Consider the following 25,140-nt stretch of genomic DNA (forward strand, 5'->3'; position numbering starts at 1 on the left):
GTATTCACATCCTCTAGGTAGAGATACCCAGTATGTAGAGATAAAAGCAACCGTCCAATTTCAAAAAAGCATCTGGACTGAGGAAAATTTAGGAAAATAAATATGCAACTAACCCTCCACGGTTGGTTCACAAGACCGGGAGAAAAGCGGATAAAAGTGGCCACAAACATCGCTGGGGTCAGCACAAGAGAACTAGACAGCTTTGCTCTGATCTGAACTTTGTCCCTCCCAGACTTCTGAGCTAGCGAGCGATTGCTGGCTCTGCAGCCCGAGCCAATTGCAGAAGACCTAACAAAGCCCAGCCCAGCCCAGGCCAGCCCAGCGGAAGGAACGGTGTCGGAGTCCTTGGTTTCTGTTTCATAGCGAGCAGTGCCTTGCTCTTAGCGATTGCTTGGCAATTTGAACCGAACCACCCCCAAAGCAATTTAGAGTGAAGGCTAAGTGGGAACACACCAAAAGGTCTCAGCAGCAAACAGGATGAAATTCTTATTAGACTTTCTTTTGCTTCTGCCCATACTTATTATCCTCATCTTAGAATCTTTCGTGAAGCTTTTTATTCCCAAGAAGAGGAAATCAGTCGCCGGAGAAATCGTACTGATTACTGGAGCTGGACATGGAATTGGGAGACTGACTGCCTATGAATTTGCCAAACTTAAAAGCAAACTGGTTCTATGGGATATAAATAAGGTAATAGTGCTGACTTTGTTTTACTTTCTGATACCTTTAATGTGTGGACACCTCCACATTTTGCAAGAAATAATCCTTTACAGCGTCTCTGTAAAGTATGTAGAAAAAATGACTGTTACCTTTACAGACAGGGAGGATATGAATTAGTTAATGTGTTTACGATCAAAGATGAACGGACCTAGAAGATAGAAGCTTCCCAGTTACTGTCCATTTGTAATTTGACATTGTAAATTTATCCTCACTTTTGCACTGCAAATAATTTGTAATCTCCTGAACCTGATTTCGCTCTTCCCTCTATCTTAATCATATGGGAAATTAATTATTTTAGCTGATATAGTAAAAGAGTAAGAGGCTTGGACCTATTAAAAAAAAGTCCTGCAGTTATTGTTGTAAGTGGATTTAAAAGATTATGCCCAACAGAAAACGACATTATTCTGCGATAGTACCTGCCAACAGTAATTTTTTTAAATCATCTTTTAGTAAGAACAATAAAAGAAAAAAAAATCTCCGATGTGATTTTTTACCCAGGACAGGTGTAGGCTTAGGAAAGAAGGGCCCAGGTGTTCTTACCACGTACATATCCAGTTGTAGATGTACAGAGGGTTCCTGGGAAGCACCTGGTGGTCTGGAATACCACCATTACATACTAGTTGATGTCCAGGGCTGTAAACAAGAATTCAATTCAGAGGGTGTGAAGTTAGATGGGAGCTTACCCATGAGTATGCGACTGATACCAAAAAAAATAAAATAAATAAAAAACCAAACCAGTTGCCATTGAGTCAATTCCAACTCATAGCAACCCTGTAGGGACAGAGTAGAACTGTCCCATAGGGTTTCCCCGGAACAGCTGGTGGATTCAAACTGCTGATCTTTTGGTTAGCAGCCAAGGTCTTAACCGCTATGCCACCAGGGCTCCTGTGACTAAGACACTAATCAACAACTATTTAATGAGTATCAAAAAAAAAAAAAAAAATCAGAATGCACCGGAGGGCAGCGGGGTTTTGTTTTTTTTTTTTTTTTTGTATCCCGTAGGTGTGAGGGACACAGTGGCAAGACAGGATAGATAGGATCCTCAGTCTAGTAGGGAAAATAGATATTAAATAATTACACATGCAGCGAGAAATACAGGGGCTATAGGAACACGGAAAGGGGGCCCAACCTAGTACGGCATGGTCAAGGTGATGGGGGTCTGGCATGGTGGTGAGGTCAGGTGAACCTGTGCTTTCCACTTCTTCGTTGGGCAGCTCAACTTCCCAGAGCTTGGGGTTCCTTTTCTGCAAAAGGATGAAATAACAGTACCAAGTATGCTTAAAAAATGACCAAACGCCTGTTGGACATGGCTCACTGATCTAGCAGACTTTAAACTACTGCCGTTGGAGAAAACGGGACTGGAGTCTTCCAGCTTTATAATGTTGTAAAAGAATTGGAATGTTAAACTTGTTTGACTGGTAGTTGAACGTAGCTAGAAGTATATATCACTTTTTGTAATGTTTTCTATTTGAAACTTAATAAAACTTATACTATGCAAAAAACTAATAATAATGATAATAACAGTACCTACTTCAGAGGGCTGGGAAGTTCATATGAGATGATGCACATAAAGGTTTAGTACACTGTCTGGCATATGGTGGACACAAGAGTGTGTTAGTTATTATCCCTGGACAAAGTGCAGTTTAAACTAAAATTCAAAGAGTTTGGCAGATTGATGACTTGCAACACCCAGCAATAGTTTGTACAAAATTTCCTCTGATCTGGAATGAAATGCATTCATCCAACAAATATTGGGTATCTGCTATCTGCCAAGCACTGTTCTGATGCAGAAATAAGGAAACAAAAACCCGCTGCCATCTAATCAATTCTGCCGCATAGCCAGTGAGAATAACATGAGCCTCTTGAGCTAAGGACAATAAACAGATGAGGTACACTGCGTAACTGTGTAAGTAAAATATGTCTTTGTTGGATAGTGTTAGATATAGGAAAAAAATAGATTAAGAAAGGAGATAGGGACTTAGTATGGGAGGGGGCAGGGCTGCAGAGAGATGATCTTAGGCAAGTGGTCAAGGAAGGCCTCACTGAGATAGAGATCCTTGAGTCAAGATCAGAAGATGCTGAGGACATCATGAACTCTCTGTGGAGAGATGAGCATGCTCAAAGCTCTGAGATGGGAGAGGTCCTGGCATAGGGTGAGGGAAGGGAGAGAAGTACAGTAAAACCTGAGAAAGCTGTAACCTCTGTAAGGCAGAAACCTGTCAGAGAAGGAAAACTCAAGTATTTTCCACTGATAGAGTGATAGAAAAGTGGTAAGACTGCACCCTGCCAAAGGTAGGAAACTTGTGAGACCCGGATAAGCAAGGCAGTCCTGTCCAGTTCTGGCTCTCACAAGTTTCATGGTATAAGAAAGATCTAGATCAGTCCTGTCCGGTACAATAGAAAGTTGTAGGCATTAGCCACATGGAATATTTTTATATTGACTACATGTTGGGGTGACAATATTTTGGGTATATTGGGTTAATAAAATATATTATTAAATTTTATTTTTTAAATATAGCTACTAGAAAAAGAAAAAATTCATACATGACTCCCATTGCATTCCAACAGAATAGTGGGATAGCACTGGTCTAGAGGGGTAGGGGCTCTAGTCTGTATCAGGACAGTTCCTGTAGCCCGTTGTAAATGGAGGCTTTGACCAAAGAAGCCAGTGGAGGGATTTGAGCACATTCCTATTAAAGAGGATCCTCTGGCTGCTGTTTTGAGGACAGATTGAAGCAGTGGGACAAGTTTTGGGGGGGGTGGGGGTTGAGATGTAGGGTTGGGGAAGCAAGGACAGGAACGGGAAGAGCAGTTAGGATACTGAAGGATAATCCGGGTAAGAGATGAGGGTGGCTTGGCTGATGGTGGTGGTAGTTGTAGAAAGGAGGTGAGAAAAAAAAAAACACCCACTTGCTGTTGAGTGGATTCTGCATCATAGTGATCCTATAGGACAGAGTAGAGCTGCCCCGTAGAGCTTCCAAGGAGAGCCCGGTAGGTTCGAACTGCCAGCCTTTTGGTTAGCAGCCGTAGCACTTAACCACTATGGCACCAGGGTTTCCAATAAAGGACAATAAATTAAGTGAAGTTCAATTAGTTTATGAGTTAGAATCAACTCCACGGCTCACAACAACAAATTAGTTTAATTTAAATAATCTACCTTTTCTATTGAGATATGTCCTTCCTATTTTTTTTGCTGGTAAGGTACATATTTTTTTTAATGAAATTACAGTGACAGTATCTGATAGTTGCTTTGTTAGTTTTTAATGTCCTTATTTGGCCAAATAAAAGGTTGGCAATACACCCATTTTTCTTGAAATTTTACAGTTTTAAATTCCACAATCAGAACCACTAAACCTAGCTGGGGAAGGAAGTGAGTAGTGGGGATTTCCAGCAGTCCAAGTAAGAGGTAAGACTCTTAGGCTGGTGGATATGTGGCGATAAAGTGAAAAAGTGGAGTGCATTTTAAGTGCATTCAGTCTGGAGTGCTAGGGAAGGGCCAGAGCTAAAGGTTTTTCACCTAAGGTACAAAGACAAATTGTCCCCAGAGACAATTTCTCAGATTAACCCAAACCGTGAGAGAGGATTGCACGTGGAAAAAAAAAAAAATGAAAGTGTATCAATCTTAGGACGTCAGGAACTGACATTTTCAAATCCCCTATTAAGTCTACAAAAAAAGGGAATGTTAATTTGGGGAGGAATTAGTGCTGACTTTGGGTTTTTTTTTGGGAGGCGGGAGGTTTGTTGTACTAAAATTGAAGGAATGCCATGCATTATTCATTCTGCTTTACATAGATAATCTGTCACCCCCTGACCGTGCTCACCTCCATGTCTGGTTAGATTACTTTGGGAGGATAAATTTATAGTACGTGCTTAGCACAGAGTATGTGCTCAAAGACTGTTTATTGAATGAAACAGTGAATTTATGAATAATTTTAAAAACTAATGGAAGGAAAAACATTTACATTTCTAGTAAGTGCGGTAATTTGTGAAAGAAGCTTTAGTTATGGGATTATGTGGCAAAGAATGATCAGGTAAAGACTAAAGAAGAGCCCAGAATTAAGATTTGAGAACTGAATCACAACATTTTAAGAAAAAAATTACCAAGGTAAGTTCTAAAGAATGATGCCTACGTAGTTCCACTGTGCTGAGAAAAAATGGAAAGGAGGAATTCATTCTCCCCTAAAGGTCTGCTTACAAAATGAATATGGGAGCTGTTTGAAATTTTTACTGGAGGAATTTAGAACTCAAATTGGTTGCACCATCCCAAAGGTGTGGCAAGCAGACGTTGGACCTAAGTGAGATAGACCAAGGAAATGGGGTGTAAAAGTGAGACAGCAAATGTGAAAGGACACCTTTGCCTCCACACTCAGTTTACTGGTAGCTGTAGGAAACCAACCAGTAATGAGCAAATCTCTGAAAACAGAATGAAAGGAAAATGGATTTTTAATTGTAAAAATCATTCGAAATAAGAATGGAATTTTATAAAGAGAAGAGCCAAAGAATCAATGTGATAAACCTTTAGAGTGTCAAAAACTGCCAGTTAGGTACAGAGAGAAGGGCATAAGGTTTACAGGAGCCATTCTGATGTTCCTCGGCAATACTGTTCCTCATCAGAGTGCAAGGAGATTTCAGTAAAGTAGAAACACCCCATTTCCTTTTACTGCCATAACAAGTTCATCACGCAACTACTAATTCATTTCACAATTGTCGGTATTTGTTTTTTCTGCAACGCAGATTGCTATTTCCTAGCAAATTTGTACACTGCTGTTCTGATTTACTGTCCTCTCTGGGATAAATGTAGTAAAAAGCCTGTCCACTTGGACATTAGCTGATCATCATTTCTGGGCCTGCAAAGCTCACAGATTGGACCTCAGTCAAAGATTTTCTGTGAGACATTCACTTAAAGTAGAAATGCTATGAAATTGGTCACAAGCAAACAAATAAAAAATAAAAACACAGCAAAAAACAACACCTTATGATATGATCCTGAACTGGAGGTGACTCAGAATCAATGTCCCAAATTCGACCGACTCATGACCCTTTCCCTAATTCTGCTCTCTCCTTGTAACCCCTGTAATCAGATGTTGCAGCACCATCTTGCCAGTTCCAAAAACCAAACCCACTTCCGTCCAGGTGCTCTGACTCATATTAACCCTGTATTACAGAGTAGAACTGTCCAATAGGACTTCCAAGGCTATAATCCTTATAGAAGCAGACTGCCACATCTTTCTCCCTCAGAGAGGCTGGTGGGTTTGAACTGCTGACCTTTCAGTTAACAGCTAAGCACTTAATCAGTGTGCCACCAGGTCTCCTCTTTTGCCAGTTAAAACCAAACCAAAACCAAACCCACTGCTGTTGAGTCGGCAATCTTAGCTTCTTTCCCTCCATCTTTAGATAGCCCCCAAGTCCTGCTGATTTTGGCTCTTAAAATATATGTATTTTTAATAATATTGCATTTCAGGTGAAAGTTTACACAACAAATTAGGTTTCCCTGGAGCAGTTTTTATACAAATTGTTCTGTGACATTGGTTACAGTTTTTACAATGTATCAGCGTTCTAATTATTTCCATTCTGTTTGTTCTGTTTCTATTGATCTAGCTTCCCTTCCCCTTCTTGTCATCTCATCTTTCCTTTTGGGTAACTATTGACTGCTTGGTCTCATGTAGTTAATTGTTTAAGGGAGCACATTACTCACAGTATTGTTTATTTTATAAGCTATTATTATTTGGTTGAAAGGTGACCTGCAGAAATAGCTTCAATTCCAAGTTCAAAAGGCAGCTTGAGGCAGTGGTCTTGGGGACTCCTCTCGTCTCTATTGGCCCGGTAGGTCTGGCCTTTTTTAGATTTTTGAGTTTTGTTCTACATTTTTCTCCCATTATATCCAGGGCCTTCTGTTGTGTCCCTGGTTGGAACAGTTGGTAGCCTGGCACCATGTAGTTCTTCTGGACTCAGGCTTAAAGAGGTTGTGGTTTGTGTGCTCTGTTACCATACTTTTAAGAAAATAATGTGCACCTTCTACGTTTGTTTGCCAGCTGAGCCCTCCCCCTCGAGATATTTTTGTTAGCGTGATATGCTAATTTTTTATAGCAACTTGTAAAAAACTAGTACATCACCTCTTATGAAAATATGGGGGAGGGCGTGGCTGGTAAACAAACTTAGAAGGCACATGTTGTTTGCATAAAAATGTGGTAGTCCCATGGACTAGTTTCTTCTTTGAGCCTTTGATGTCCTTTATTCTCTTTTGCCCCATATGTGTAGAACCTAATAGTTGTGTCTCAGATGGCCACTCTCAAACTTCTAAGACCCCAGACCCTACTCACCAAACTCAGATGTAGAGCATTATTTATATACCTACAGACACACCTATACATACACATGCATTTCCTCACATATGCCTTCCTATACACACATATGCATCCATTATCTACCTATGTAACCATGCACCTTTTTGTGTGTGTGGTTTTTACCGTTGTTGCAAAATTGTATATCTTATAGCATTTACCAAAATTGTCCCTTTTTCTTGTGTACTTTTTTTTTTTAAGCCCCAGACCCTAAGGGGTTCACTTTATTAGGCTCAATGCATTTAAATTTGTGACCCCTAATTTAGGGGATCATCTTACCAGACATCCCATGATGCATACCACACCCACACATGTATCCTGTTTTAAATACATGAACTCATACTGTTCGTGCTGCTTGGTAACGTGCTGTTACCTCCACTAAAACTAGGTTGTTGAGATCTCCCCATGACCATGAAGACAGGTTTTCATCATTCTTTTTATTGGCTGCATGGTGCTCCGGTGTTTTAACGGACCATGATTGACTTAATCAGTCACCTCTCCCAGGGGACATTTCAGCTGTTTCCTTTTTTCTGACTCTATAAACAAGGTTGTACCGAAGAGTCTTGTTCAGACGACCTTGGAAACAAAAGTGATGATCCTAGAAGTGAAATTGCTGGGTCAAGGGATGAGCATATTTAAACATTTGGTACATACTAAAAAAAAAAAAAACCTAAGCCATTGACAGCCAGTCAATTCTGACTCATAGTGACCCCTCTAGGACAGAGCAGAACTGAGACAGGCAGCCTCAGAACTCAGCCCTTCTAGGAGACACCTGCTCTGGCTTATTCTCCTACACTGAGCGGAATAGGCCGCACATTCTTCTGAAATTGTCCTTGACGAGATAACCGCAGAACGGCTATAGCTGGCCTCGTCCAGTTGTAGCAGGTTTCAACGCCATCTTAGCACTTTAGGTGACCTATTAGCTCATTAAGCGCACCCACCTCTGGGTGGAGACTTAACGTGCTACTGAAGGAAAATCAACCTCTTCCTCCATCCCAGGGAATCAAACCCTTGTCTAGAGAAAATGCATAGTCATCCACAAGCTTTAACTGCCACCAAAGGTGGATCCTGAATATTCATGATAAATTTACATTTCCTTGTCGGCTCACTGTAAAAGCCTGCCTCCCCAAGCTACCTGCAAGCAGCCTTGAAGGCAGCAGCCCTGAACTGCTCCTTTCCTTGTGCAATGAAATAAAGACACCTTTCTACTCCCCCACCTTGGCCTCTTGTTTATTGGCTGTGAGAAGTCACGTAGAGCAAAACCTGGGGTTTCCACTTGGCAACAGAACTGCCCCATAAGGTTTCCAAGGAGCAGCTGATGGATTCAAACTGCCGATCTTTTTGGCTAGCGGCTGAGTTCTTAACCACTGCACCACCAGGTCTCCTTTTGTACATATGAGTAAGATTACTTTTATAGGTCACAGTTTACTTTGAGAAAGATCTGCACATCTTATTTGGTGTTGGTTCTGTGCTGAGCTACTTCCTCCCAAATCTCACTGCATCCCCTCAGGAAATCAAGTTAGTTTGACACTGAAGGCCCACCTGCGATAATTTTATAGTGGGTGAAAGCTAGGATTTTTACAGTCTTTCTCCATAGGCTTTGGATACTTTGGGATTCATCAACCCCTGCAGCCACATGAGTGAGGAGACGCCTCCAGCCTGATGCCTGACCCACAGATTTGGGACTTGCCAGCCTCCCCAACTGCATGAGCCGTTTCCTTGAAATAAACCTCTCTCTATTTTTTTTTTCTATATATTTATGTATATATACTGTACTGGTTTTGCCCCTCTAGAGAGCCTAGCCTAAGACAATGGGGGAAGTTAATCCAGGGGTTGGGGACAAACTAAATGAGAAAAGAAACTACCAGATGGTTACATGAGCTTGTCCAGTCAATTTGCGTATTATTTAAGAGATTCTGCTCTTCCTTCTGGTTCAGTGGGTAGTACCTGGGGTCTTTAAAGCTTGCGAGAGGCCATCCAGTATACAACAATTGGCCTCTAGTCTTCTGGAGCAACAGAGAAAGGAGATCCAGGAATCAGAGAAGGAAACAGTTTGCAGGTCTAATTGCCTCCATGAAATACGATCTCACTTGCCGTGAGACTTTGGGTACTCAATAACTATTCACTGACAACATCGGTTCCTATTCACTGATAGTAAGGCGCTGGGCAGAGGAGAGCAAATACTTCTTTTAGAAGCTACCAGATGACCTCTTTTTTGCACACTCAAAACCTAGCCTCCCATATTTTCAGTATCTCATCATAGTCTTCTTAAGGTCCAGCTTCCTAACCGGCCAGTATGAGCTATATGGATGGATGGAGACTTCAGTGATAACACAGACCAAAGCGACCTTCTTCCTTCCAGAAGGATTCTGTGTGGAGAGCTTTTCCCCATGGGTCTTAGGCACTAGGACAGCTGGTACCATCTGAACTCCATGGTCAAAACCAACCCTCTGAAACCAAAGATGGAAGAGCTGGGAGGTTGCCACCATAATTCACTTGCCTTGAGCACCTACTACATGTCTGGCATTGTGCAGAGCTCTGGAGACACAATGGTAGGCAGAAAGAAAAAAAAAATGCACGCCCACTGCCATCAAGTTGATTCCAACTCATAGCGACCCTAAGGGACATAGCAGAACTGCCCCATAGGGTTCCCAAGGCTGTAAATCTTTTACAGAAGCAGACTACCACATCTTTCTCCTGAGGAGTGGCTGGTAGGTTTGGACTGCCAACCTTTTGGTTAGCAATCTAACTATTGTGCCACCAGGGCTCCTTAAATAAAGGCAAAGTGTCTGTAAATGCACACAAGATACCTCGGAAAGCAACACAACCAGCTGTTAATAGCAGCTGCCTTTGGGAAGGGGAGTGAGATTTAGGGGTTGAGTGAAGGGGGTACTTTCCTTTTATTTTTTATTTTCTTCTCTCTTGTTTGAATTTGTAACTCAATACTTGTACAAATAACAAGATCAAAAGGTATTTTTTAGATTAAGATTTGGGTTCAAATTCTTACAGAACCCAGACTTCCTGGACCCATTGAGACTGAAGGAACCCTAATTCTATTGCCCTGAGATGGTCTTTAAACCTTGGAGCAAAACTATCCCCTGAAGTCACCTTTAAACCAAACAGCAGCTTAGCTCAGTTAGTAAAGAATGTTTGCCTTGAGCACTGAGCTCTTTTAAAGAATTATATATGGTGCAGGAGACCAAACTGACAACAGTAATTCTAAAGCATAGATGAGAAGTTTAGGGGGCAGTAAGTCCAAATTAATGGTGGTGAAATAATTTGGGAAGAGAGAGTGAGAATGAAGACAGCGCGAAGAGTGTAACCAAGATCACTGAATTGTACGTGTAGAATTTGTTCAATAGGTGTGTGCTTGGCTATGTATATATTTTCACCAAAAACAATTAAAAAAAATTTTTTTTTTTAATTGGGACCTTTTAGGAGGGAACTCGTGTACTTCTTAGTGTCTTTATTTACCTTGATCAGTTGTGCTGAATTCACCCATATTTAGGATTGCCTTTCCCATCACCCAAAGTAACAAGTATCTGTTATCTAGGAAGTGATTCCCCCTCCTTCTCCATCCCATCCCTACCAAAGAACTTCGCTTTCTGTGTGTATATCTATCCTAGAATTTTAATAATAGTGGGACCATACAGTATTTCCCTTTTTGTGATTGACATTTCATTCAGCAAATGTCCTCCAGAATCATCCATGTTATAAGATGTTTTGCAGGCTCATCATTATTCTTTATAGTTGCATAGTATCCCATTGTATGTTTGTACCACAATTTGTTTATCAATTCATCTGTTGATGGGCACTTGGGTTGTTTCCATCTTTTTGCTATAGTGAATAATGCTGCAATGAACGTAAGTGTGCATATGTCTATTTATGCCACTGCTCTTATGTCTCTTGGATATATACTTAGGAGTAGGATTGCTAGATCATAATGCATTTCTATTTCTAGCTTTTTGAGGAAGCACCATACTGTTTTCCATAGTGGTTGTACCATTTTACAATCCCACCAGCAGTGTGTAAGAGTTCCAATCCCCCCACAACCTTGCCAGCATTTGTAATTTTCTGGTATTTTTTCTGTTTTTATCATTGCTATTTTTGCAGGGGTTAGATGGCATCTCATTGTAGTTCAGATTTGCATCTCTCTTAGGGCTAATGATACCAAGCATCTTTTCATGTATTTGTTGGCTGCCTGAATGTCCTCTTCGGTGGGATGTCTGTTCATGTCCTTTGCTCGTTTTTTGATTGGATTGTTTTTGTTGTTGAGTTGTTGAAGTTTTCTATGTATTTTAGAGATTAGATCCTTATCAGATACGTTGTTGCCAAGTATTTTTCTCCCAGTATGTAGGTTCTCTTTTTACTCTCTTGGTGAAGTCTTTTAATGAACTTAAGTGTTTAATTCTTAAGAGGTCCCAATTATTTAATTTCTCTTCTGTCATTCATGTATTTTTAGTTTTGTTCAATAGGGTGTTTATGCCAAAATTTAGGTCCCCTAGTTTTGACACATATCACGTACTTCGGGCATGTTATCAGGAGGGATCAGTTCCTGGAGGGGACACCATGCTTGGTAAAGTAGAGGGTCAGCAAAAAATAGGAAGATTCTCAACGAGATGCATTGACACAATGGCTGCAACAATGGGCTCAAGCATAGCAACAATTATGAGGATGGTACAGGACCGGGCAGGGTTTTGTTCTGTTCTGTATAGGGTCACTATGAGTCAGAACCAACTCAACAGTACCTAACAATAACAACAGTTTTAACACTACGTCATCTTCCAGGAGCTTTATAGTTTTAGCCTTAACATTTAGGTCTTTGATCCATTTTGAGTTATTTTTTGTGCATGGTGTGAGATACAGATCTTGATTTATTTTTCTGCATATGGATATCCAGCTTTGCCAGGACCATTTGTTAAAGAGACCGTTTCTTCCCCATTAAATGGACTTTGGCCCTTTGTCTAAGATCATCTGCTACATAGATGGATGGATTGGCTTCTGGGTTCTCAATTCTATTCCATAGGTGCATGTGTCTGTCATTGAACCAGTACTAGGCTGTTTTGATTACCATGGCTGTATAGTAAGTTTTGAGATCAGGAAGTATGTGACCTCCCACTTTGTTCTTCTTCTTCAATATTGCTGTGCTATTTGGGACCTTTTTCCTTTCCATATAAAGTTGGAGATTAGTTTTTCCATTTCAGTAAAGAATGTTGTTAGGATTTGGATGGAGATTGCTTATATATATAGATTGCTTTGGGTAGTATTGACATTTTCACACTGTTAAGTCTTCAAATCCGTGAGCATACAATGTGTTTCCATTTATATATGTCTTTTTTGGCTTCTTGCAGAAGTATTTTATAGCTTTCCCTGTATGAGTCTTTTATGTCCTTGGTTAGTTTTTATTCCTAGGTATTTTATGCTCTTGGGGGCTATTGTAAGTGCTATTGACTTCTTGATTTCCTTTTCAGAGTCCTCCTTTTTATTGACTTCTTGATTTCCTTTCAGAGGCCTCCTTATTAGTATAGAGGAGCCCAACTAATTTTTTTGTGTTGATCTTGTACCCCGCCACTTTGCTGAATCCCTCTATTAGTTCCAGTAACTTTCTTGTGGAGTATCTGGAATTTTCTACGTGTAGGATCATGTCATCTGCAAATAAGGGTAGTTTTACTTCCCCCTTTCCAATTTGGATCTCTTTATTTCATTTTCTTGCATTATTGGTCTAGCTAGGACTTCCAGTGCAATGTTGAATAAGAGTGGTAATAAAAGGTATCCTTGTCTTGTTCCCAGTCTTATCTCAAGGGGGATGCGCTCCATCTTTCTCCATTGAGAATAATGTTGGTTGTTGGTTTTGCATGTATGCCTTTAATTATGTTAAGGAGTTTCCCTTCTATTTCTATTTTGCTGAGAGTTTTTATCAGGAAAGGGTATCGGGGTTTATCAAATACCATTTCTGCATCGATCAGGATGATCATGTGTTTTTTTTCCCCTTGATTTATTTATGTGGTGAATTATGTTGATTTATTTCCTAATGTTGAACCATCCTTGCATCCTCAGTGTGAATCCTTCTTGATCGTGATGTATTATTATTATTATTGATATGCTGTTGAATTCTCTTGGCTAGAATTTTTTTTAGAATTTAGTTGAGAATTTTCACCTCTATATTCATGAGTAATATTGGTCTGTAATTTTCTTTTACAGTGGTGTGTTTGCTTGGCTTTGGTACAGGATTGTGCTGGCTTCGTAGAATGAATTAGGGAGTGTTCTTTCCTTTTCTATGTTCTGGATTAGTCTGAGTAGAATTGGTGTCAACTCTTCTCTGAATGTATGGTAGAATTCTCCAGTGAAGCTGTCTGGTTCGGGGTTTTTTGTTGTTGTTGTTGGAAGTTTTGTTTTTGTTTTTTGGTTTTTTTTTAAATGACGTCTTTAATTTCTTTCGTTGTGCATCCGTTCAAATTGCCTACCTCAATCTGTCTTAGTTTAGGTATAGGTAGTATGTTTCTACAAATTTGTCCATTTCTTTTAGGTCAAATTTGTTGGAGTACAATGTTTCGTAATATTCTGTTTTGATCCTTTTTATCTCAGTTGGTTCTGTTGTAACGTCACCCATCTCATTTCTTATTTTGTTATTTGCATCTTCTCATTTTTTTTCCTTTGTCAATTTGGCCCGTAGTTTGCCGCTTTTATTGATCCTTTCGGAGAATCAGCTTCTGGTCTTGCTGATTCTTTCTACTGTTTTTCTGTTTTCCATTTCATTTATTTCTGCTCTGATCTTTATTATTTCCTTTTTCTGGTGACTGTGGACTTCTTTTGCTGCTCATTTTCCATTTGTTTGAGTTGTAGATATAAGCTATTGATTTTGCCCCTTTCTTGAAAATTTAAAATATATATATATTTTTTCTTCTCTGCATTCTTTCTACTAGTGCGGTGTTTCATGTTTTTATCATCTCTTGCCTAAATCACTGTAATTACCTCTTAATTTCTCTTCCTCCAATTTGTCTCTTAAAATCCATCTTCCACCCAGCGTCCAGAATAATCTGTATTATATACAAATTTGACTCTATAACTTAATCAGTGGCTACCCATTAACTTTTTGGATAAAACTTCTTTTTTGAAAAACATGTTTGGTTGTTGTTATTGAGAATATACACAACAAAACATATACCAACTCAACTGTTTCTCCATATACAATTCGGTGACATTGATTACATTCATGAAGTTGTGCAACCATTCTCACCCTCCCTTTCTGAGTTGTTTCTCCTCCATTAACATAAACCAACTGCCCCCTAAGGTTCCTATCTAATCTTTCAAGGTGCTTTTGTCACTTTGATCCCATAAAGATAGTTCTTAAAAGAGCATAAAGCTCAAGGCAGACATTTTTTTACTAGTTAAGCTAGACTCTTGTTTGGTTTTAAGAAGACTTTAGGGGATATTTTTGGTTTAAGGTTTAAAAATTATCTCAGGGCAGTAGTTTCAGGAGTTCATTCAACCTCTGTGGCTCCAGAAAGTATCAATTCCATGAGAATTTGAAAGTCTGTTCTATATTTTCCCACTTTTGATCAGAATTCTTCTATAGAATCTTTGATCAAAATATTCAGTAATGGTAACCAGGCACCAGTCAGTTCTCCTGGTCTCATGTCAGAGGAGGCAATTGTTCATTGAGGCAATTAGCCATACATTTCATTTCCTCCTCCTATTCTTGACTCTCCTTCTTCCTCTGTTACTCCAAGCAAATAGAGACCAATTGTTGAGCCTTGGATAACTGCTTGCAAGCTTTTAAGGCCTCTGGCACTACAGAAAGAACTAGGGGGTAGAACAGAAGCACTAAACACATTATTGGACCAATTAAGTGGGATATCCCATGAAACCATGACCCTTAACCTCCAAACCAAGAAACCGAATCCTATGAGGTTTATGACTATACATATGCAGCCTCAAGAGCTACTCTTTTTTTTTTGTCATTGTTGTAAATATATCTGTCACACTACTTTTGCCAATACAACGTTTTTCAGGTTACAACTTGTAGACAGCAATTACAGTAATCTACTGTGCAACCCTACCCTTAATCAATGCGATTTTTCCATCACCATTAGTACCCTTTCCCCCTCCCTTGAGCCCCTGGTAACCACTAATAAACTTTGGTCTCTGTACATTTGCCTTTTCTTGTCGTTTTATGTAAGTAAAGTCATATAATATTTGTCTTTTGTGGTTGGCTTATTTTGCTCAGCATAAAATCTTCAAGTTCCATCCATATCGCAGCATGTATGAAGACTTTGTTTCTTTTACTGGCAAAGTGGTATTCCATTGTATGTATGTACCACATTTTGTTTATCTGTTCATCTGCTGATGGGCATTTAAGTTGTTTCCACCTTTTGGCAATTGTGAATAATTGGTGTACAAGTCTCTGTTTGAGTCTCTGCCTTCAAGTTTTGTGAATATATATCTAGGAGTGGAATTGCTGGGTCATGTGGTAGTTCTAGGAGCCCTGGTGGAGCAGTGATTACAAGTTCAGCCTGCTAACCAAAAGGTCAGCAGTTTGAATCCACCAGCCGCTCCTTGGACACCCTATGGGGCAGTTCTGCTCTGTCCTATAGGGTCACTATGAGTCGGAATCAACTCGACGGCAATGGGTTTTTTCTTTTTTGCTTGCTTTTTTTTTAATGGTAGTTCTAGTTTTTGCTTTTTTTTTTTTTTTATGGTAGTTCTAGTTTTAGTTTTTTTAGGAACCGTCATACTGTTCCACAATGGCTGTACCATTTTGCATTCCCACCAAAAATAGATAAGGGTTCCAGTTTTCTTACATCCTCACCAACATTTGTTATATTCTGTTTTTTGTTTTTTTTTTTTAATTAACTTATTTAAACCTTAGCCATTCTAGATAAAATGAGAAATGGTATCTCATTGTGGTTTTGATTTGCATTTCCCTGCTGGTAATGATATAGAGCATCTGTGTTAGTCATCTAGTGCTGCTATAACAGAAATACCACAGGTGGATGGCTTTAACAAAGAGAAGTTTATTTCCTCTCAGTAACGTAGGCTAAAAGTCCAAATTCAGGGCATCGGCTCCAGGGGAAGGCTTTCTCTCTCTTTCGCCTCTGGAGAAAGGTCCTTGTCCTTAATCTTCCTCTGGTTGAGGAACTTCTCAGGCGCAGGGACCCTAGGCCTAGAGGATGTGCTCTGCTTCCAGTGCTACTTTTTTGGTGGTAGGAGGTCCCCCTGTTTCTCTGCTTGCTTCTCTCTTTTATATCTCAAGAGGTTACTTCAAGACACATCCAGTCTTGTAGATTGAGTCCTGCTTCACTAACACAGCTGCCACCCATCCTCCCTCATTAACATCATAGAGGCAGGATTTACAACATATAGGAAAGTCACACAATATCGAGAATCATGGCCCAGCCAAATTGATACACACATTTTTGGGGGGACATAATTGTACGAGGTCCCAGGTTTATTGCCCGGCACCTCCACCAGTTTGGAAACCCTGGTGGCATAGTGGTTAAGAGCTGTGGCTGCTGACCAAGAGGTCAGCCGTTCAAATCCACCAGGGTTACCTTGGAAACTCTATGGGAGCATTTCTACTCTGTCCTATAGGTTTGCTATGAGTTGGAATAGACTCCATGGCAATGGTTTTTTTTTTTTTTTTTCAAGTTCTATTTTTAATTTTTTGAGGAACCATCATACTGTTCCACAACGGCTGTACCATTTTGCATTCCCGCCAGCAATGCATAAGAGTTCCAGTTTTCTTACATCCTCGCCAACATTTATTATATTCTGTTATTTATTTAAATCTTAGCCATTCTAGATAAAATGAGAAATGGTATCTCACTGTGGTTTTGATTTGCATCTCTCTGATGGCTAATGACATTGAGCATCTTTTCATGTGTTTGGTGGCCATTTGAATGTCCTCTTTTGTGAAAATGTCTATTCAAGTCCTTTGCCCATTTCATTTGCGTGGATAAAACTTAATATGACTTTGTAGTTAGGTTCCGTTGAGTCGATTTCAACTCATAACGACCGCATGTGATAGAGTAGAACTGCCCATAGGGTTTTCTTGGCTGTAATCTTTAGGAAAACAGATCACCAGATCTTTCTCCTGTAGAGCTGCTGGTAGAGTTCGAACCCCCAACCTTTCAGTTAGCAGCAGAGCGCTTAACCTAGCCACTACTGACATCTAACACACTTAATCTGGACTCCTGCTTGTCTTGACCTTTATGATTCTGCAACACTGACCTACTTGTGGTTCCTCGCAGGACCATTCTTTTGTCTACCTTTTTGCTTACACTCTGCCTAACATGTCCTTTCCTCCTCTACCTGGCTGTTTTACTCACTCTTAAGACCCCACCCATGTATTGCATGCCCCTTGTCTATGTTCCCATAGCATTTGAGGTCAGAACTGTGTCTCATTCATGTTTGTGTCTATAAGGTCTTCTGAGCACAGAGATTATGACCTACACATGATCTGCACTTTAAAATGTTGAAGGAATGAATGAGTGAATGAACTTAACTGATTACTTATTTTGCAGCCATCCTCTTCATGCCCATTAATGATTTTTAATGACATTGAAAAAAAGCTTAAGGCTGTTTTTTTAAGCCTGATATGAAATACACACACATACATTCATTAACAAAATATGTAAAAATAGTAAAACTAGTACTTGAAGATGTTCTAAAAACTGCTTTGAGTTAATTCAGTGTCTAATTAGAAAAACTAGTCAAAGTACTGTGTGCAAAAAAAGAAAAAAAATTGCCTATAAAATGTGTGTCAGTTAAATTCTTGCCCAGCACAAGTTCAAAGCGTATGACTACCTTAACTATTTTTAGCTGTCTGATATAGTATGAAAATGCTGTTTATCTTGTTCTCTTTCCCTCTTTTTGCTTTTCCTAGCATGGAGTTGAAGAAACAGCTGCAGAATGCAGGAGACTGGGGGCCAAGACACATGCCTTTGTAGTAGACTGCAGTAAACGAGAAGAGATTTACAACGCAGCTAAGAAGGTGAAATTTATGTTTGGTTAGAATCATACCATGCTAGCTGGGAGGGATTTTGGAGATGGCTTAGTCCTTTCATGTTTCAGACTAAGAAGTTTTGTGACTTGCCCAAGGTCAAGGTTATTCAGCCAGCTAGTGGGAGATCCAGAGCTAGAGCCTAGAATTGTGTGTTTTGGAATCTCTCAGGGAGCTTTTTAAAAATAGATGTTCTCAGGCTGTGTCCTGAGATGTTTTCTTATAGGAGGTCATGGGTGGGGTCCAAGAACCTGCATGTTCTGCAACCGAGCACTTTCACCTTGCCTGTCTGATTCTGGCACAAGTAATCCTTGGAGAATCTTTACAGAATCACTTATAATTTCTTTCACATAAACAATAAATGTTGGGAAGGAAGCTATTTATAAGAGTTGTGTTGGAAAGTTAGGATAAACCTCTTCTTCACTGGATTTTTTAGTAGATAGATGTATTTTATAAAGCATTGTTTGCCTCTTCTACATCCAGTTGAGATGTGGGATATATAATAGGGCTTCACTCTGAGTGCATAGTTACATGTACCTGTTAAATAAATACCTTAATGGTAGGAAGATCATTGGAATTATGTGGGCAGATTTTTTAAATACACATTTCTGGATGTTCTGATTCAGTGTGGTGTAAAGATTCTGATTCAATCAAACTTGAGAACCTCTTTGTTTAAGGAATTCTAGATTTAGGATCATTTTAAAAGAAATATTTTATTTGTATTTTTGGTGAAAGTGTACACTGCAAAATAGGTTCTCATTCAACAATTTTTACACATATTTTTCAGTGACATTGTTTACGTTCTTCACGTTATGTCAACATTCTTATTATTTCCATTCTAGTTGTTCCATTCCCATTAACTTCATCTCACTACCCCCAACTTCCTATCCATGCTTTAGAGTAACTATTGACCATTTGGTCTCATATAGTTAATTTAAAAGTGTACTCGAGGGTGACATTCTTCACTTTTAAAGTTAATCTGCTATTTAAGTTAAAAGGTGACTTCAGGGGATAGTTTTGGCTCATGGTTTAAAGAGTATCTCAGTGCAGCAGTCTCAGGGATTCCTTCAACCTCAGGACCCAGTGAGGCTGGGTTCTTTGAGAATTTTGAAGTTCTGCTCCACATTTTTCTCCCTTTCTATAAGGATCCATCTATTGCAGCCCTGACTAGGATGTTCTGTATTGTTAGCCAGGCACCATCTAGTTCTTCTGGCCAGGCATCATCATAGAGGAGGCTACGGATTATGGAGACAGTTACCATATTTTTATGCAGATAACTCATGCCTACTACTTTTACTTGCCAGCTGTGCCCTCCCCCCCACCCACTACCCACGTGAGGTATGCTGCTATGCCAATGTTTTTCGCATGTTGCTGTAAAAAAAAAAAAAATTAGCATAACGTGCTTACCAAAATACCTTGAGGGAGGAGGGAATGGTTGACAAATGTAGAAGGCGCAGTTATTTGCTTAGAAATATGGTAGTCTTATAGACCAGTTCCTTCTCTGATTCTTGAGTTTCCTACTTTCTCTTTTGCTCCAGACAACTAGAGGCTAATAATCTGGAGAATACCATTTCCATCATTTACAAGCCATGTGACCTTGGGCAAGAAACTTAACCATTTTGTAGTTCATGTTTCTCATCTATAAAATGGGCATACTAAGTGGGCATACTTTGCTGCTTCATAGAGTTGTCTTGATAATCTGTGGTCCTCCGATCTTATAAAAAGTTAAGCTTAAGTGTCAAGATTTATGACTGATACTAATTATATCAGAGTCCCGAAGATATAAAAATTATTTTTTAAAAAATCACATTATCTGTAATTCTTCCCTATTGAGTACAAATAGTCTTTAGAATTCACTGGATGCCCTCTGTTGCGGTTGGCAGCTGAACTTGTTCTTTTGGTTTTATTTTCTCAGCTGAATCACCTTACCTTTGAGAGCTGCAATGACCTTTAAAGCTGGCCTACAAACTTACATAAGCCCTTCCACAGAGCATTTTAATGTCTCAAATGTTCTTTCTTCTGAATTAATGCCAAAGTAGATTTAATTATCATGGGGAAAAAAATGCATATACCACAGATATATTAGAAAAGCTCACATATGTATTTTTATATTATTTACCTCACATTTGTATATCCATGTCATAGACATCTCAGAAGGCCAAGGAAAGCCAGCAAACATATTACCTGTAGACCTGTATAAATGGACATGAATAATGATATGTAATAATAGACATTCACTGTGTGTGCCAGATACAGAGTTAGCCCCTTTGCATGTATTATTTCATTTGTTCCTGCAACAACTCACAAGGAAGTTGTATTATTATTTCTGTTTTCCAGAGGAAGAATTGAAGTTTTGAGAGGTTAAGTAGCTTGTTCAAGGCCCAACAGATAGGTAGTGGCAGAGCCAGGACACAACTCAAGGTTGACCACAGAGACTACACTCTTCACCCATAAGCCTGCTGCCACCTGATGGAGAAAGGTTGGTTAGCGATAGAATGATGTGACCATGGAAATAAAAGAGTAGAAATAAATAGATGTGGCCAACTTAATAGTATAACCAAATTTACATAATTCTTCATACTGAAAAAAAAAAAAAGAAAAACCCATTGCTGTTGAGTCGATTCTGGCTCATAGCGACCTATAGGACAGAGTAGAACTGCCCCCATAGGGTTTCCAAGGCTGTAATCTTTACAGAAGTAGACGGCCACATGTTCTCCTGTGGGGCAGCTGGTGGGTTCGATCTGCTGACTTTTCAATTAGCAATTGCCAGTTAATTTGTTAACCGGTTTTTTTTTTTTTTTTTTTTTGCTTATCTTTTGAAGTAGTATTTAAAAATAAATGCAGCTTGTTTATCACTGGTTGTGTTTCCATTAACCAAGTGTCTCTTGGGCTGTAATCAACAGAGCAAAGTCAAGAGACTAAATTGTAACACCAAATTTCTACTTAGTGGACTTAAGGCAGAGCTGTTTTGCATATAAATACTTAAAATAAAAATAATTTTTAAATGTGCATATAGATTACAAACTACACATTTTCCACATCTGGTAGGAAAACCCATATTCTTTTTAATAATCTTTGCCATGCAATACCTTCATATTTCTTAATGATGTGCATATTTTTCTCATTTTTAAAGGTGAATGCAGAAATTGGAGATGTGAGTATTTTAGTAAATAATGCTGGTGTAGTCTACACATCGGATTTGATGTCTACACAAGACCCTCAGATTGAAAAGACTTTCGAAGTTAATACACTTGCCCATTTCTGGGTAAGTAATAAAACATTCCCTTTTGAATAACCTGAAAAAACCTGAAGATTATGTTTAAAGTGGAGCTTTCAGCAGACATAAGAAAGTATCTGTATCAATATTAAAGTTTTGTCTCGGTGCCAAGGATGTTATACAAAGTGATGACTTTTTGTGTCATGACCAGTTCCATCAATTAATCCATTTAGTGTTCCTCCTCCCTCGAATAGTAATAATACTAATAATAAACTTCAGCTGCTGTGTGTGTTTTAAGTCTAAGCTAGTTTCTCACATCTCTGTTTGATCCTGTTTAGAGATAAAGGAAAGGTTTAGGGACCTTCTGAATCATCTGTGATTCCATAAAAGGTGAACACAGTTTGCTTTCAGATTCTCATGGGAGCACCACTCATATTATTTCCTGCTCTCCAAATTGCAGACTGTTATGAACCTCAGCATTCCAGGTCTTGAATAGTGTGTGTGTGTTTCTGAAAAGTCAGAATATTGCTGGAAAAGCCAGGTCTTAAAGGGTCCCTCAAAGTTTTCTTGGATGTGAGTCTAGGGTGAACAATCGAAAAGAGGATTTGGGTTGGTGAAAACACAGTTTTATTTTAACATTCCCAGGTCATTGGTATCTGTCTTTGCACTTTTATGACGTGTTTCCCTTTCCTTATGCCTCTGTTAAAATATAGGATATTTGAGAGTAGGAACCTTGTCTGATTTGTTTCCACATCCCCAATACATAGTTGGTGCTCAGTAAATATTGTGCTCAGTGACCACTGGAACATTGCTGGTCGCTACAGTATTTTGATGTCATATACCCACATAGTTGTTGAACAATTTCACATTACGTGTGAAAATTCTTTTGATATTTCTAGATTGTTTTGCCCATTTGGCAGCCCTGGTGGCAAAGTGGTTAAGAGCTCAGGTTGCTAACCAAAAGGTCAGCGGTTCGAATCCACCAGCTGCTGGAAACCCTATGGGGCAGTTCTACTTTGTCCTGTAGGGTCGCTATGAGTCGCAATCAACTCGACAGCACACAACAACAGGCTCATTCAGTATGTGAGATGATAGAAGACACAGACAATAAGAGGTGAAGGATTGGGGGATATGAGAAATTAGCTAAATTTAAATGAGGTGGATTCTCAGAGCTTTTAGTATTCATTTCCATATTAGTTTTTCTAATCAGAGCTTCCTATCCAGTTGCCTTATGTTGCAAATTTTCTTAGTTGACCTAGGCTTTTCATTTATACCATGAACAGCATTACCAAAAATATACCTCTGTCTCAAAATATTCCCAGTTGGTCTGTGAACCAGAGATAACAGTTTTTGTTTTTTTTTTTTTTAATGTTTTGATTAAAACTATTTCTAGACTACAAAGGCATTTCTTCCCGCAATGATGAAGACTAATCATGGTCACATTGTCACGGTGGCTTCGGCAGGCGGGCATACAGTGGTCCCCTTCTTACTGGCTTATTGGTATGTGAACACACGTTGATTTCATTGGTTCCTGTGCTTACTTTGTGTGTGATTTCTTACCCTGTCTGATGATGACTATCTTTAATGGAAGTGGATTTGAAGCAGGACTCCATATGTAGTTACAGATATGTGATAAATATGTAGGCATAGGCATGAATGGGTAAGTTGTTTTTATATAAGATATATCTTGCATGGAAACCCTGGTGGCATAGTGGTTAAGTGCTACGGCTGCTAACCAAAGGGTTGGCAGTTCGAATCCACCAGGCACTCCTTGGAAACTATGGGGCAGTTCTCCTCTGTCCTATAGGGTCACTATGAGTCGGAATCGACTCAACAGCACTGGGTTTTTTATATCTTACATTTTAAAAGTTTGCAAGGATATATACTGAACTGCTTGTTCTAATTAGAAAGACAAGTGATATTTTATTCTTTTTGGTTTTTTTCTTTTTTTTGCTTGAACATATATCTGTTTTCTAGTTAAAAGGTTTAAAAATCAATAACACTTAGGTTGACTTGCCAAAAAAGGTGAAATAACTGGGAAAATAGTCACAGAACAGACATACAGTGCCAGATTGTATATTGTCTCGTCTCCAAATTGTCCAGTTAGGAAATTAGCCCGCAGCCATCCAGGACTAGTACCATGTGGCACTTTTTCTACTTCGTTGACAAAAGATAGTTGCAGGTATTATAGCTGGGCTACTGTAAGACTCTACACTCTCTTTATCTTATCTCTACCAGACGTTCAGGTACACAAAAGGATCGAAAAATCCAACAGGGTTTTTACTATCAGAGCCCTGGTGGCTCAGTGTTAAGCACTTCGCTGCTGACTGAAAGGTCGAAACGTCAGTGGTTGGAACCTACGAGCTACTCAGGAGGAGAAAGATGTGGCAGTATCTGCTTCCGTAAAGATTTACAGCCTTGGAAACCTTATGGGGGCAGTTCTACTCTGTCCTGTGGGGTTGCTATGAGTTGGAATTGACTTGATGGCAATGAGTTTCGGTTTGCTGTAGTAAATACAGTAGCTCTGTTAGTTCTGATTTGATTGTACTCTATTGGGCATAGCAGTAAAAATAAAAAAAAGTGAAGGGACCCAATCTGCTTTGTGTGAAAAACTTTATTTTGGCGACTAGGACGGTGCTCTCACCAGAAGTAAAGGTTCTCATCGAATACTGGCAAAGCGGGAATGACACTTTGTGTTGTGCGGAGTTGCTGGTGGATTCGAACCACTGACCCTTTGTTTAGTGGCTGAGTGCTTTAACCACCGCACCACCAGGGCTTCTTCTACACATTCTAGGTGTACTATTTGCTTGCAAGTTCTTTTAGATTTGAATGATTTTTCCAGCAGATGGTAATAAAGTAGCTTGAGAAGAAAAACCAAAAACCCATTGCCTTGGAGTCGATTCCAGCTCATAGCAACCCTATGTGTGTGGAGTAGAACTGTACTCCATAGAGTTTTCACAGCTGTGACCTTTTGGAAGCAGATGGCCAGGCCTTTCTTCTGAGGTGCACTGGGTGGGTTCAGACCACCAACTTTTTGGTTAGTAGTCAAGCACTTAAATGTTTGCACCACCCAAGAGGGGTAGCTTTACCTAAGTCATATAAATGTGTTATTTGGACTAATAGACAGGACCCCAACCACATAACTACTTGTATTGTTCCAGCTTTGGGACTGGTGCATGGTTGTTTGCCCATATAGAATTCCTACTTGAAGTCTATAATCCTTATTAACCACAATTGCTTTCAAGACAGTTTACTCTTTGGTTTTTGCTGAGCATACAATTAATGGTAAAACTTTTGCAGAGACATGTTAAGGACTTCTCCCAACAAAATGCAATGTTTATTAGTTATTGTTGTTAAAAATTAGACAAACTAAGTTACTGCTTTTTCAAAATAAACTATTAATTGAAGTATGACATACATTTATAAAAATGCACAAATCATCATCGTACAACTCAGTAAGTTACTGCAAAGTGGACACATCCATTTAACCACCATGCAGGTTAAAAAAAAATGGAACGTTACAGAACCTCAGAAGCCCCTTTTGGAACTTCTCCCAATCACCGCCTCCTCTTTCCTCCCCCAAAAGTAAAAAAAAAAAGGTAACCACTATTTTGACTTGAACATCATTGATGAATTTGCCAATTTTTTTTTTGTACTTTAGATGAAGGTTTACAGAACAAATTAGTTTCTCATTAGACAATTAATACACATATTGTTTTGAGACATTGGTTACCAACCCCATAACATGTCAACACTCTCCCCTTCTCGACCTTGGGTTCCCCATTACCAGCTTTCTTATCCCCTTCTGCCTTCCCGTCCTTGCCCCTGGGCTGGTGTGCCCATTTAGCTTCATTTTGTTTAAT

General features: G+C 39.3%; 1 protein-coding gene across 1 annotated transcript in view; it reads left to right on the forward strand.

Moving 5' to 3' along the window:
• The first annotated feature begins 336 nt into the window (after positions 1–336).
• Positions 337–25,140, forward strand: part of HSD17B11 (hydroxysteroid 17-beta dehydrogenase 11) — a 51,448-nt gene continuing 26,644 nt past the window's right edge. The window contains exons 1-4 of the mRNA XM_049885766.1: positions 337–687; positions 17,944–18,051; positions 21,194–21,325; positions 22,671–22,777. Of these exons, the coding sequence (XP_049741723.1) occupies positions 478–687; positions 17,944–18,051; positions 21,194–21,325; positions 22,671–22,777 (557 nt within the window). The 5' untranslated portion in view covers positions 337–477. The remainder of the gene's footprint in view (positions 688–17,943; positions 18,052–21,193; positions 21,326–22,670; positions 22,778–25,140) is intronic.

The sequence above is a fragment of the Elephas maximus genome, chromosome 5, assembly GCF_024166365.1.
Source record: "Elephas maximus indicus isolate mEleMax1 chromosome 5, mEleMax1 primary haplotype, whole genome shotgun sequence".
NCBI lineage: Eukaryota > Metazoa > Chordata > Mammalia > Proboscidea > Elephantidae > Elephas > Elephas maximus.